Source organism: Rutilus rutilus (assembly GCF_951802725.1).
Source record: "Rutilus rutilus genome assembly, chromosome: 1".
NCBI lineage: Eukaryota > Metazoa > Chordata > Actinopteri > Cypriniformes > Leuciscidae > Rutilus > Rutilus rutilus.
In genome coordinates this window covers 9,611,428-9,627,161 of record NC_140209.1, presented here as the reverse complement: position 1 = coordinate 9,627,161, position 15,734 = coordinate 9,611,428, and the positions used below count along the sequence as shown (strand labels likewise).

The 15,734-nt window shown below is 36.9% G+C and overlaps 1 protein-coding gene across 3 annotated transcripts in view; it reads right to left on the bottom strand.

Annotated features, from left to right (window-relative positions):
• Nucleotides 1-3,711: 3,711 nt before the first annotated feature.
• LOC311293744 (uncharacterized protein) overlaps nucleotides 3,712-15,734 on the bottom strand; it is a 26,353-nt gene continuing 14,330 nt past the window's right edge. Inside the window, exons 1-4 of one of the 3 annotated variants that reach the window (XM_084414234.1) lie at nucleotides 11,869-11,902; nucleotides 10,861-11,073; nucleotides 6,563-6,854; nucleotides 3,712-6,198 (exon numbers count right to left, since the gene is read on the bottom strand). In XM_084414234.1, the coding sequence (XP_084270360.1) occupies nucleotides 5,153-6,198; nucleotides 6,563-6,620 (1,104 nt within the window). In that variant the 5' untranslated portion in view covers nucleotides 6,621-6,854; nucleotides 10,861-11,073; nucleotides 11,869-11,902 and the 3' untranslated portion in view covers nucleotides 3,712-5,152. Of the gene's footprint in view, nucleotides 6,199-6,562; nucleotides 6,855-10,860; nucleotides 11,075-11,868; nucleotides 11,903-15,734 lie in introns of those variants that run through there. The other 2 variants (XM_084414236.1, XM_084414235.1) reach the window with 2 other exon arrangements.

The window sequence follows — 15,734 nt, the reverse complement described above, 5'->3', positions numbered from 1 at the left end:
AATGGCGGATTGGCAGACCAAATGGTGCATTTCAGCCACCTACTGATCTGGAGTGTTGAGTATACTTGGCTTTGGAAGAAATTTTTTTTTTATTATTCCTGTTTTATTTAGATATTTAAATATTAATTCATGAATTCTTGATTGTCTTGACCCATTTACTAACAATACTTATATTGAAATTGTATCAACTCCCATCCATCGTAACTCTTGACTTAACTGTTGTCTCTCCCTTTCATATGCAGCACTTTCTAAAAGAATAGGCTATGCTGCACTGTTTCTAAATCCTCACAATTATCACAGTTTCCTCTATCATGCTTCCCTATTTTATAAAGACTATAATTTAATGCAGTGTGACCAATTCTTAACCTTGTAATAATGACATCTTTATTCCTATTTCCATATCTTGTCCTCTCATTTCCAACCCGTTCCTGAATTTGATAAATATGGGATGATTATAGTATCAAAATGATTAACACGTGCAAGCACACTTATAAATTAACTTGATACATGTTGCAGAAATGTTTTATCCATGCCTTTCAACTTGTGTGTGCAAAATTCAAAATTGAATGAATGTGAAGCAATTTGTACAAATAGAGACATTTTTGTGAATACAAATGTTTTCCTTTGTATTAGTGTATCATAATTTGCACATGCAACACAGAAGATGTGCATGTGTGGATCAGGTGCAGGGCTTGACATTAACTTTTTTGCTCACTAGCCAATGTGGCTAGTGGTTTTCCAAAGTTACTAGCCACACAGCATTTTTACTAGCCACATTTTTGTTTTTGTGAAATTACCTGATAAAAGTTGACTATGGCGTGCTAAAATTTACTTGAACTAGATTTACAACCCTTTTAAACGTAAAACCACTGTACACACCCAAATCAAGACTACATAAATATATAACAATACAGGTCATTATCATTAGCTCTGATAAGGTTGTGTGTAAGGCTCCTTTTTTAAAAATAAAACCATGTATTATTATGTATTATATGTCGCCACATAGCTCCACACCGGCATACGACGTAACTCCAGCAGGGCATGCAGCTAACTGTCTCTTCATTTCTGTGTTGTCGGTCACAAGCGCGCAAGTGCAAGGCAACACTGTGTGCATGTAATACTCATTAGGGCTGTCAAAATAGCTCAAAAATGACGTTTGAATATTCAAACGTCAAAAAAAAAAAAAAACACAGCCTATATTCAAACATCTGGTTGCGCATTTTGTCAATAACAGGACAAATTAATACAAAGAGACATACCTACTTGTATAGGTAGTTTATTTAAGTTTAAACATATTTGACAACGTATTACCTACACAAAAACCAAGTAATTCAACTAATGGCCAAGACCACAGCACTCACTCACTCTCTCACTCTCACTCTCTCTCTCTCTCACTCTCTAAAGACGCGTTTATGCGCGTCTGGAGGTCTTGCGGCGCGAATGAGGCGTCACGCTCTCTGCGCATAACGGTTTAAATGAACAACAACAATAAGCAAATGTTGAGTGCTGATCAAGAGTTTTGTGCAGGTCGCGACTCTTATAGAGCAGGCTTCATTCAGTGATTGAAACAAATATTATTTACAATAATTTAAGTTTTACAGTAGCCTATATAAAACCGACATTGAACGCTCCGAGCGAGCTGTGCTGTGGTAAACATGGAACTTTTCCTTGACATGAAACAGTAAATAATCAAACCAGTGGAAGCCTGCAGTGCATGAAACTACTGTATCTAACCTACCTTATTCGTTCAATATCTATTCAGTCAGTACAGTAGCCTACACTTTGGTAATGTTTCTGTTTAACGTTAACACTTCTTCCTGTTACCTGTCCCTGACACCCTCCGGCAGCGCGCCCACTCGCAAAGCAGACAGCCGCGCCTCTGCTACCGCGTGCGTTTTTCCACATTCGAATATTCATTTTCACCTTCGAAATTCTGTTTTTTTAAAACTATTAGAATATATATTCGAATTTAGAATATTCACTGACAGCCCTATGGGAGTTGTAGTGTCGTAGTGTCACACTTATTTCAGATGCGTTTTGAAAAGACTACAATTATTCAACCAGCCAAAGTGGCTAGTTGGAGTGACTATGTTACCCTCCACGAGCAAAAGCCACCCGCATTTGGCGGGTGTTAATGTCAAGCCCTGATCAGGTGGCACGCGTGCTTTCTTTGACGTCTTTTCTGAGTCGATCTCATTTGATTAATTTGGATTTTGAGACTTTCTTTTCGAGGTTTTTAAGCATTTCACAACCCACACACAAACAACTACAAATGAATAGGCATGGTGCTAATTATTAATGTGTGCACAACTACCCATCTATTTGACAAATTCACAAATGTGCGTCACTACATTTAAACTAATGCATTGGCATTTTATCAGACGGCAGATCCTCAGCTATTTCACTTCCTGCCCTCCATCTGAATTTCGCGCTCTCGCGATGCAGCAGCGTGACGTCACGTGAAACCAACCTATTCAACTTGTAGTGAGACTACCGGAGAGGCTCCACAACAAATTCGCAAGGCCTGATTTTGTATTACTTGTATTTTTTTAAGTTAAGTTGTATTAGCAGAACTGTATACCATACTTCCATAGTCTATATTTGACCTGATCACTGCAACTTGCCCCCCAATCAGCACCTGACAAGCATCTTAAAACATTTATTCCTTTTTTACACTTTTCTATCAATTTCTAACCATGCCGATTACAGTATATGTCACTCAGGCTTCACTAACGTGATTGGTACCATAGACTATAGGCTAGACCATCAAGGCCTCAATGAAGGGGATTATGTGAACAGAAAGGGGGTCCATAATGTAAATGTGCAGCCCAGTTACTATTGGGGTTTTTAATTCCAGATTAGTAATATTATATCAAATAAAAAAGGTAGTTGACTAAAATCTTCCATATCCCAAATCTGAACGCAAAATGGCCAGGATCTATGCATGACTTAAGAATGTTCAGAGATTCACATTTATGCACATTATTTGAAAGTGGTAAGAAACAATACTTGACAAAGACAGATGGCAAACATGAGGGCTTAAATACACAGACTAATGACAAGAGACACATGTGAACAATGATCAGACAAAGAAAATACACATGGCAGGATCACATGACAAACAGGGAATCACATGACAGACATGGAAACATGACATGAACAAACCCAAAACGTGACAACTAACCGGCAGAATATTCCACAATTTTGGCTTAGCTAAATAATCGTGCTTTAAATTATCAGGTACAGTTCCTGATTCAAGACATTTATTTATTAAATTCTAAAAGGTTTTCACATGTTTAACAAGGCGAGGAGGAATTACATCAAGAGAGGAGCCAGTGGGTTTTAGCTTGTTTATAATTCTCTGCAAAGATGAGAGAGAAATTGGTCTGAATTGATTGAAAACCACATGACATGCAGCACAGCTGGGTCAGGTGTTGAAGGCAAGATATTCAATCTTATGTCCCTGTAGCGTTAATAGAGTGATTCTGACTGGTCAATTTAGCTCAAAGGGATTATTAATTAATTTATAGGGAATTCGAAAGAATCGCTTATTACAACCGAGCAAATGACTCGTTCGCGGTTCATTTGAACTGGCTGTAATTCTTCAACGGATATAAATATCCAAACTATAGTGAAACACTATAGTTAACAAGGTAACTTAGATCAGCAGTTTAAGACATTAATGTTGTAAGCACATAACACAAGTAACACTTCTCTTTAAAAATACAAGACTTTAATGATTATTCTGACACAGACTAAAACTAATATCTAACACAAACACACGCGCACACACACGAGTTGCAGAAAGGAAGAGAGTGAGGAAAGAGTGAGATGATGAAATCCCAAGATTCTATGCACTTATAAGACATAACCTGAACGAACCATCAATCATTAATTTAACCCTTCTTAAGCGGGTTATTAAATCAATACAATAAACCAGTTCAGCTTTTGGTCTGGAGGTTACTTGCTTGTGTTGCGTAGGGATTCCCTTTTGTCGGCGTTCGTTGGTTGATGTCCTCGTGCTTGAACAGATGTCTGGGGCGGCCAATCACGTGGTGTGCTGGCGAATGAATGAAAGTCTTTGTTGAAGCTGGCTTTGCAGAAGAAACGTGGGCCGAAATCTTGTCACAAAACTTAACTTAGAACTGAGACTCACAACGGAAAATAAGAAACTAAGAAAAGAAAGGAAATTGAGACGAGAGTAGTTAGATGGCTTGAATGAAGCTGTTGAACCCGTTCTTCTGATCTTGATTTGGGTTCTTTGTCTCTGCGCTTCTACATGGTTACTGTCTTTCTGTTCTCTTCTCCCTTCGCGCACCTTTTCAATCTTGTTGAAAATTCTTTCACCGAGAGAGCGCGCAAACTTTGTTCAGGTCTAAGATTTTTAAACTCATGTTTGTCCAGCATCCTAAGAGAACTGACCAATTAAGACACTGGCTTAATTTAGGAGGTGGCGTTCTCTTCATCTCTTATCATAAATCAAGCTTATCTGTGCTCTCCTTACTCTCTAAGCTCTAGCAGAGAGGAAAGAGGCCACAGTTTAGACATTATTACTATTATAAGAATACGGAACATTTCACACAGATTTCACTCAAGCCATCTTTTGAATTAAGAACATACGATCGTACCGATAGGAAGCACGACACACTTTCATTCAAGCATCTAATAGTTACAACAATTACATGAATTATATGGGATCTAAGCATATTAGACATGCCCACATATTGTAAAAACAACAGAATTATGTAGTTGCATGATGTTTGATTATAAGTCCATCGTCAATTGTTCTGGGATAATTTGATCCCAGAGTCAAAGTCTCAGTCTCTTTGGTTTGAAGTGATTTCAACACTGGGTCATTCATAGGTCTCCTTAAGGAGACTGGGGTCTGTTTTGTGTCTGTGTGGAGTCCAGCAGCTTCTCTGCTGTTATCTTGATCGAGCACCGAGCTTTAGCCATCTCTGAACCAATCAGTCTTTGGAACCAATCTAACATTGACACGTTCTTCCTTTAGTTGGGCTCATCTCTTTGAAGCCCGCATGGCCATAAAGTTCTTAGCTGGGGGTTTTCGTTGGTTAGCGTAGACTGGCTGGCGCCTGATTTTATGGCTCTGGATTGGTGATTTAAGTTCTGGAATGTTGAGTCCTGTGTGGAGTTATGTTTGAAAAAAACACCTGGAAGCTTCATTTGTGTTTGATTCGCACTCAGTCGTTACACTAGTGTGGATCCTCTCATGTGATTTCAGATGTGATGAGTTACTGAATCTCTTGTCACAGTGTGAACACTTGTAAGGTTTTTCTCCAGTGTGGATCCTCTCATGTGATTGCAGATGTCCTGACTGACTGAATCTCTTGTCACAGTGTGAACACTTGTAAGGTTTTTCTCCAGTGTGAATTCTCTGGTGCAGTTTTAAACTGCCCGCTGTAGTAAAAGTCTTCTCACACTCAAAGCACATGTACTCTCTCACACCAGTGTGAGTTTTCTCATGTTTATGTAAATATTGCCGCTGTGAAAAACTCTTTCCACACACAGAACATGAATGCGGCTTCTCCTTCGTATGAACTGTCAGGTGTTTCTTCAGCTCTGATACACAGATAAATGTTTTGCCACACTGATCACATGAGAACGGCTTCTCTCCAGTGTGGATCCTCATGTGTCCTTTAAGGTGTGAAGATCGACTGAAATCTTTCCCACATTTATCACACTTAAACGGTTTCTCTCCAGTGTGAACTCTCATGTGAACATCAAGACCATATTTGCTTGTGAAACTGTTTCCACACTGAGTGCAGGTGAAAGATTTCTTGTCTCTTCTTTTCTTTAAAAATGTCTTTTTAGTCTTTGAGCAACTCAGAGGTTTTTCTCCAGGTTTGACATGATGTTCCTCCTCCACTTCACTCAGTTCTTCTCTCTCCTCCTTCACTTCACTCAGTTCTTCTCTCTCCTCCTCCACTTCACTCAGTTCTTCTCTCTCCTCCTTCACTTCACTCAGTTCTTCTCTCTCCTCCTTCACTTCACTCAGTTCTTCTCTCTCCTCCTCCACTTCACTCAGTTCTTCTCTCTCCTCCTCCACTTCACTCAGTTCTTCTCTCTCCTCCTTCACTTCACTCAGTTCTTCTCTCTCCTCCTCCACTTCACTCAGTTCTTCTCTCTCCTCCTCCTCTTCACTCAGTTCTTCTCTCTCCTCGCTCTCTTCCATCAGGTCTGACATGAAAGAAAAATGTATTAAATAATATTCAGTACATCAAAATAATACACTGAAAGAAATATAAATTGAAAGGGCATGAAAGTGAGCCCTAAAGTAATAGTAGAAAGTAGACAACTGTTTTAAATATTATGATAATTTGCTGCCTTTTTATAAATTGATTATTTATCAGTTAAAATAGTATGTTGATAATCAATATAAAAATTTCTCAAACCTCCCTTTACTGACCATTTGTTGAAGAAAACCCAAAACATTCTGTACCGTTTCATAGTTAAACTGTTTATCTAAAAGTGATGAAGTGCTTGAATGTTTCTAACATGAATGTTCCTCAGCATCATGAATGAATGAAGAATAAACACCAACCTCTTTGTTCTTCAGGATCTTCAGTGTGTTTCATTCTGCAGGGTTCTGGATCACTCATGTTCTCACTGTCCTCTTTAATAAACTCAGTCTTTGCAGATTTCAGCTCTTCCTGATGCTCTGATGCTCGTCTTCACTTGTAGCTGATGGGAATTTACAGCATTTATTGGAGAATTGATGTGTGAGGAGCTTCACTGACCATGTGACTGATGTGGGAGGAGCTTCACTGACCATGTGACTGATGTGGGAGGAGCTTCGTTGATGATGCAATTGGTGTGGGAGGAGCTTCACTGATCTGCCCAAAATCAAAAATATATCAGTTACTGAGTTTGTTTTTATACTAACTGACACTTGAAAATTTCCTTGAACGAGGGATATTTTTCTTCCAATTATTTTTAAAACATTATCGAATCTGAATCCAGGGACAAATCCCATTGTTGCCATATTTTGACACCAACTTTGAGACTGATATTTATTTTACTAAAAACGTTTTGAATTATTAATGGCCGTTCACACTACTTTTCCTTCCACTGACTTCCATTCATACGCATGTGAAAGTGGGACACCAGAAACACAAACTCAAGTGAATAACCTTGTGAGAAATAACAATCCATTCATTATTTGTATTGCTAATCCTAACATTATTCTGTTTCTTCATTAAAATACAGGTATCTAGAAATAAATAAAAGAATATAACTAACTTAAATTCTTCCAAATGTGAATAATGGTAAGAAAAACAGTTAAACATCATAAACACAGAAATAAATGTACATATAATAGCCAGCAAATCCCCTCAGTCTGCTGACACCAATGAAATGAGCTTTAAGTGTCAATTTACAGGAGATCTGAAGACATCAGCATAATAAATGAGGTGAAAACAGGAACTATTGTCATGAAATAAAGAGTGTTTTCAGCAGATCTGTTAATATTGATGAGCCTCAGACTATCAACACTCATTCAACAAGCCATTCAGGATCATCAGCAGATCATCTCACTTTATTCTAAGTGTTTGCTGTTAGAAACACATTATTTGAGTCAGGATACATGATAAAAGCCTGTTAAACTGCTCCACTGAAAGACAATACTCTTATTTCTTAAACTATAACATGGATAAAACATCAATAACACAAAACAATGACACTCATCTTCCTCAACCACTACAGATTACAGCAGCATAATGTCCAAATCAATCTAAATATATAGTTTGATCTTATAATAACTACATTAATCACTGCACAGTGAATTTGAAATCCGGAAATCAACACCAATGTACATAATTTCAACACTTTAAAAGTGTAAATATGGGAACAACCCTCTAAGTATTAGTTCGACACTTTCAAGAGTGTTGCCTCTCGCAACACCGACGACACAGAGTTACAACATGAACACCAAGAGAGTGAAATATGAACACCTATTCTGCATTACCTACTTTAAAGAACTGTAAAATACACTGACAAATCATGTAATCTGAAAAAATGAATTCACTTTGAAATAAACACATCACTTTATATTACTCTATAAAACTTTATTTCAAAACAATCCAGAAATTTAAATTGTAGGCTAACCTTAGTCTGGGATCATAAAAGTGGTTTTCTCAATTAAAATAATAACATTTTATATGCGCAGAAACTGAAAATGATCAGATAAAGATCACCACAAAGCACTATTGTTCCAAGAGTAAAACACTATTCATATTTATTAGTATTGATTTAATGTCTCACATGGCTTATCATAGGCTCAATGTAAAACATTTAGCAGTATCTTTTCCTTTAATAAAGCATTTCTATGCATTTAAAATTAGTTTAATATTATATATCTATTAAAATTGCAGCTTAATAACATTTAGATTTTTAAATCATTTTAATCAAACACTGGTGAAATAATTAATTACATTTACATTTATATAGCGCTTTTCTAGGTAGGCCTACTCAAAGCGCTTTTACATGAAACAACCACTTATGTCTGTAATGGTGACTTGATAGCTAGGACTGTAGCTAGTTGAGTATAGGTGACCACTGGTGCATCGGTAAGAATGCAATCGAATACTCTAATGCTCTTCAATTGATTCATTGACAGCCAGCAGATGATTATCTGTCTTCGTGAGTATATAGTATGATGCAATAAGTAAAGCTAGTAAATGGTAGCCTGATTAGTACAACTTTCCCTTCAAGTAACTTTAGCTGCTTATATAACCAAATAATATACCAGATAGCACACATTAGCTAATAACTATACAATGTCAGGTGAGCCCACACATAAACACACTAGTAGTGTAACACTATACTAGGTATTAGCATAATGCTAGCGAAATTTATGCTAACATACTGCATTACAACTGAGTATCCCAGAATAGACAACACTCATAAAAAACCTAAGGCACCAAAATATACATACAGTGCTATGCATAAGTTTAGACACCCATACTAAAGTTGACTAAAAAGAGGAATAAAAAAATCATCTTTTGGAAACTGAACTTAATGCCTTAATTTAAAAAATTAGGAAAAATCCAACCTTTAAGGACACCAATTTTCTTTGTGAATGAATAATGTATCGTAAATAAATAAATGTTCTTCCTTAAAATACAGGGTGCATAAGTGTGTGTACACCCCTATGTTAAATTCCCATAGAGGCAGGCAGATTTTTAATTTTAAAGGCCAGTTACTTCATGGATCCAGGATACTATGCATCCTGATAAAGTTCCCTTGGCCTTTGGAATTAAAATAGCCCCACATCATCACATAGCCTTCACCATACCTAGAGATTGGCATGGGGTACTTTCCATAAGATCATCTCTCAATGCAAATAAAACTAGCTATTAGGCTAACTGAAATAAAACCATGCCAATCTCTAGGTATGGTGAAGGCTATGTGATGATGTGGGGCTATTTTAATTCCAAAGGCCAAGGGAACTTTATCAGGATGCATAGTATCCTAAAAATTTATAAAAAAAAAACACTTAAAAATAAAAATCTGCCTGCCTCTATGGGAATTTAACATAGGGGTGTACACACTTATGCACCATGTATTTTAAGGAAGAACATTTATTTATTTACGATACATTATTCATTCACAAAGAAAATTGGTGTCCTAAAAGGTTGGATTTTCCCTAATTTTTTAAATTAAGGCATTAAGTTCAATTAAGTTTTTTTATTCCTCTCTTTAGTCAATTTTAGCATGGGTGTATTCACTTATGCATTGCACTGTATATCTATAAAGACAGAATAAGAAAGTCTCTATGTGCTTTTCAATAAAAAGGAAAGGTCAATGAAAATTTTAGAATAAAGATTGCTGAGAAGGAGATAGATGAGGTACATGAAGTAAAATTTCTATGGGTTGCTTTAGATTCTCAAGAGACTGTGCAGAACTGTCAAGAAGACAAATTTAAACTGCTTCCGATTAATAAGACTATAGATACTCATTAAGGCAGTTTATGCATTCTCTGATATTTACTCATCCACCATATTGCATTACTGATTGGAGTCAGGCCAATCAAACAACAATTACACCCGTTAGGTCATTATATAAACAGGCATTAAAAGTAATGGACCAGAAACCTGTAAGATGGCACCATTGCCTCATTCTAAGGAAGCATAATGTTTAGAGTTTTGACAATTTTGTAAATTATTCATTTCTAAACCTACTTTTTAAGTGTGTGAACAACCTTGCACCAGAAATATTCTGTCAACTAGTAGTGAAACAAAAGAGCGGAATAAGAACTAGAGGCACAATAAGTGGAAACTGTACAGCCGCAAAACGTAGAACAACATTTGGTCAGACATCATTTTCAGTAAGAGGCATAAAATTGTGGAAAACATTAACAGAGCTCAAGGTTTTTAATGCACATTTAAAGCAATGGCTGAAACTGAAACAATTGTGTGAACACTGACTGTACAGGATACAACACAACGCATACAAACATAAAGTTTCGTGTTGTTGTATTGTTAAATGTGTCTAGATTTCTACATCCATTTAAGCCCATATCTTATTGCATGTATAGGATGTATTTATTGTATGTAGCCTATTTTAATAGTTATAATCTTTTAAATTCAATACTCTGTCATTTCTGTTTTAATTTTACAAGCCTAACCAGGGACAGGGTTTGCAAATTAGTCATGACTATAAACCTGTATGCATGGCATCTACTTTGTATTCTTTATAAATCAATGTTCAATGCATTTGTCCCTGTTAAATAAACAATAAATAAATAGTGTAACTGTTTAAATCTAAATGTGATGAAGTGCTTGAATGTTTCTAACGTGAATGTTCTTCAGCCTCATGAATGAATGAAGAATAAACACCAACCTCTTTGTTCTTCAGGATCTTCAGTGTGTTTCATTCTGCAGGGTTCTGGATCACTCATGTTCCCACTGTCCTCTTTAATAAACTCAGTCTTTGCAGATTTCAGCTCTTCCTGATGCTCTGATGCTCGTCTTCACTTGTAGCTGATGGGAATTTACAGCATTTATTGGAGAATTGCAGTGGGAGGAGCTTCACTGATGACAATTTACAGGAGATCTAATAAATGAGGTGAAAACAGGAACTATTGTCATGAAATAAAGAGTGTTTTCAGCAGATCTGTTAATATTGATGAGCCTCAGACTATCAACACTCATTCAACAAGCCATTCAGGATCATCAGCAGATCATCTCACTTTATTCTGAGTGTTTGCTGTTAGAAACACATTATTTGAGTCAGGATACATGATAAAAGCCTGTAAAACTGCTCTACAGATAAATAATTACAGAAGCATAAGATGTACATTTGAATAGTTACATTTTATGACAATCATGAAGTACATAAATTGTTAAAATATTAAAATATACATTTTGTGTGCGCTGAAACTGATCATAAAACGTTTAAAAATAAAGAGCACCACAAAGCAATATTGTTCAAAGAGTAAAGCGCTATTCATTTATAATATTAACATTTAAGAGTTGATTTAATGTCTCACGTGGCTCATTATAGGCTCAACGTAAAGTAAGAGATCAATTCACATCAATTCCCCTCACAGATCTCAAACTTTACCTCTTAACTCTTGACATTCAGTAACAGTTCTCACTCCAAACATCGAGTCAATCACACAAACGAACACAAACTCGCTCAGGTCTGAATGAACTCAACATATTCTCCTCATGCTCGCTGCTGCTGCACTAAATGTTTATTTCAGAAGGAAGACGCCAGAAAAGACGCACAAGTATCGCTGTGATCGATGAAAACAATACAGAAATGAGTCTGTTGCTTAATCAAACTGTATAAAGTGTGTGTGATGGTTGTGTAAATATGAGAAATACCGTGAACTGCTCTCCTCACCTCAGAAGACTCGACGCTGAAACTCTTCTTCTTTTGGTGTTTAATGGCGGATTGGCAGACCAACATAAATGGTGCATTTCAGCCACCTACTGATCTGGAGTGTGGAGTATACTTGGCTTTGGAAGAAAAAAAATATTAATTATTAATTCATGAATTCTTGATTGTCTTGACCCATTTCCTAACAATACTTTTATTGAAATTGTATCAACTCCCATCCATCGTAACTCTTGACTTAACTGTTGTCTCTCCCTTTCATATGCAGCACTTTCTAAAAGAATATGCTGCACTGTTTCTAAATCCTCACAATTATCACAGTTTCCTGCATCATGCTTCCCTATTTTATAAAGACTATAATTTAATGCAGTGTGACCAATTCTTAACCTTGTAATAATGACATCTTTATTCCTATTTCCATATCTTGTCCTCTCATTTCCAACCCGTTCCTGAATTTGATAAATATGGGATGATTATAGTATCAAAATGATTAACACGTGCAAGCACACTTATAAATTAACTTGATACATGTTGCAGAAATGTTTTATCCATGCCTTTCAACTTGTGTGTGCAAAATTCAAAATTGAATGAATGTGAAGCAATTTGTACAAATAGAGACATTTTTGTGAATACAAATGTTTTCCTTTGTATTAGTGTATCATAATTTGCACATGCAACACAGAAGATGTGCATGTGTGGATCAGGTGCAGGGCTTGACATTAACTTTTTTGCTCACTAGCCAATGTGGCTAGTGGTTTTCCAAAGTTACTAGCCACACAGCATTTTTACTAGCCACATTTTTGTTTTTGTGAAATTACCTGATAAAAGTTGACTATGGCGTGCTAAAATTTACTTGAACTAGATTTACAACCCCTTTAAATGTAAAACCACTGTAGGCTACACACCCAAATCAAGACTACATAAATATATATCAATACAGGTCATTATCATTAGCTCTGATAAGGTTGTGTGTAAGGCTCCTTTTTTTAAAATAAAACCATGTATTATTATGTATTATATGTCGCCACATAGCTCCACACCGGCATACGACGTAACTCCAGCAGGGCATGCAGCTAACTGTCTCTTCATTTCTGTGTTGTCGGTCACAAGCGCGCAAGTGCAAGGCAACACTGTGTGCATGTAATACTCATTAGGGCTGTCAAAATAGCTCAAAAATGACGTTTGAATATTCAAACGTCAAAAAAAAAAAAAACACAGCCTATATTCAAACATCTGGTTGCGCATTTTGTCAATAACAGGACAAATTAATACAAAGAGACATACCTACTTGTATAGGTAGTTTATTTAAGTTTAAACATATTTGACAACGTATTACCTACACAAAAACCAAGTAATTCAACTAATGGCCAAGACCACAGCACTCACTCACTCTCTCACTCTCACTCTCTCTCTCTCTCACTCTCTAAAGACGCGTTTATGCGCGTCTGGAGGTCTTGCGGCGCGAATGAGGCGTCACGCTCTCTGCGCATAACGGTTTAAATGAACAACAACAATAAGCAAATGTTGAGTGCTGATCAAGAGTTTTGTGCAGGTCGCGACTCTTATAGAGCAGGCTTCATTCAGTGATTGAAACAAATATTATTTACAATAATTTAAGTTTTACAGTAGCCTATATACAACCGACATTGAACGCTCCGAGCGAGCTGTGCTGTGGTAAACATGGAACTTTTCCTTGACATGAAACAGTAAATAATCAAACCAGTGGAAGCCTGCAGTGCATGAAACTACTGTATCTAACCTACCTTATTCGTTCAATATCTATTCAGTCAGTACAGTAGCCTACACTTTGGTAATGTTTCTGTTTAACGTTAACACTTCTTCCTGTTACCTGTCCCTGACACCCTCCGGCAGCGCGCCCACTCGCAAAGCAGACAGCCGCGCCTCTGCTACCGCGTGCGTTTTTCCACATTCGAATATTCATTTTCACCTTCGAAATTCTGTTTTTTTAAAACTATTAGAATATATATTCGAATTTAGAATATTCACTGACAGCCCTATGGGAGTTGTAGTGTCGTAGTGTCACACTTATTTCAGATGCGTTTTGAAAAGACTACAATTATTCAACCAGCCAAAGTGGCTAGTTGGAGTGACTATGTTACCCTCCACGAGCAAAAGCCACCCGCATTTGGCGGGTGTTAATGTCAAGCCCTGATCAGGTGGCACGCGTGCTTTCTTTGACGTCTTTTCTGAGTCGATCTCATTTGATTAATTTGGATTTTGAGACTTTCTTTTCGAGGTTTTTAAGCATTTCACAACCCACACACAAACAACTACAAATGAATAGGCATGGTGCTAATTATTAATGTGTGCACAACTACCCATCTATTTGACAAATTCACAAATGTGCGTCACTACATTTAAACTAATGCATTGGCATTTTATCAGACGGCAGATCCTCAGCTATTTCAATCTCGCGATGCAGCAGCGTGACGTCACGTGAAACCAACCTATTCAACTTGTAGTGAGACTACCGGAGAGGCTCCACAACAAATTCGCAAGGCCTGATTTTGTATTACTTGTATTTTTTTTAAGTTAAGTTGTATTAGCAGAACTGTATACCATACTTCCATAGTCTATATTTGACCTGATCACTGCATGATAAATTATTTTCAGTGACTGGCAACTTGCGCCCCAATCAGCACCTGACAAGCATCTTAAAACATTTATTCCTTTTTTACACTTTTCTATCAATTTCTAACCATGCCGATTACAGTATATGTCACTCAGGCTTCACTAACGTGATTGGTACCATAGACTATAGGCTAGACCATCAAGGCCTCAATGAAGGGGATTATGTGAACAGAAAGGGGGTCCATAATGTAAATGTGCAGCCCAGTTACTATTGGGGTTTTTAATTCCAGATTAGTAATATTATATCAAATAAAAAAGGTAGTTGACTAAAATCTTCCATATCCCAAATCTGAACGCAAAATGGCCAGGATCTATGCATGACTTAAGAATGTTCAGAGATTGACATTTATGCACATTATTTGAAAGTGGTAAGAAACAATACTTGACAAAGACAGATGGCAAACATGAGGGCTTAAATACACAGACTAATGACACCTGTGAACAATGATCAGACACATGGCAGGATCACATGACAAACAGGGAACAAACCCAAAACGTGACAACAAACCGGCAGAATATTCCACAATTTTGGCTTAGCTAAATAATCGTGTTTTAAATTATCAGGTACAGTTCCTGATTCAAGACATTTATTTATTAAATTCTAAAAGGTTTTCACATGTTTAACAAGGCGAGGAGTTTTTTTTCTAGAGTAAAACATCCATGTTTGATAATGCTGATCAATAGTATTGTTGATTGATTAATTAAATTAAGTATCCCCAACTGAGCAAGCCAAAGGCAACAGTGGCAAGGAACCGAAAAACTCCATCAGGTGACCTAATGGAGAAAAAAAAAACATTGGGAGAACCCAGGCTCAGTCGGGGGCCAGTTCTCCTCTGGCGTTTATGAGGTAGAGACCGGATTTAACTGTAAGATTAAAAGTATTATATAAATGCCTGGCTGAAGAGATGCGTCTTTAATCTAGTTTTAAACTGGGAGAGCGAGTCTGAGCAACGAACAGTATCCGGAAGACTATTCCAGAGTTTTGGAGCTAAATGTGAAAATGATCTCCCTCCTTTGGTGGTTCTGGATATCCTAGGTATGACCAAAAGCCTCGAATTTAGTGATCTTAAAGAGCGTGATGGATTATAGGGCGATAGAAGATCCGTTAAATAGACTGGAGCTAAGCCGTTTAGGGCTTTATAAGTCAGTAGCAGTACCTTGTAATTAATACGGAACTTTATAGGTAACCAATGCAGTGATGATAAAATTGGTGTTATATG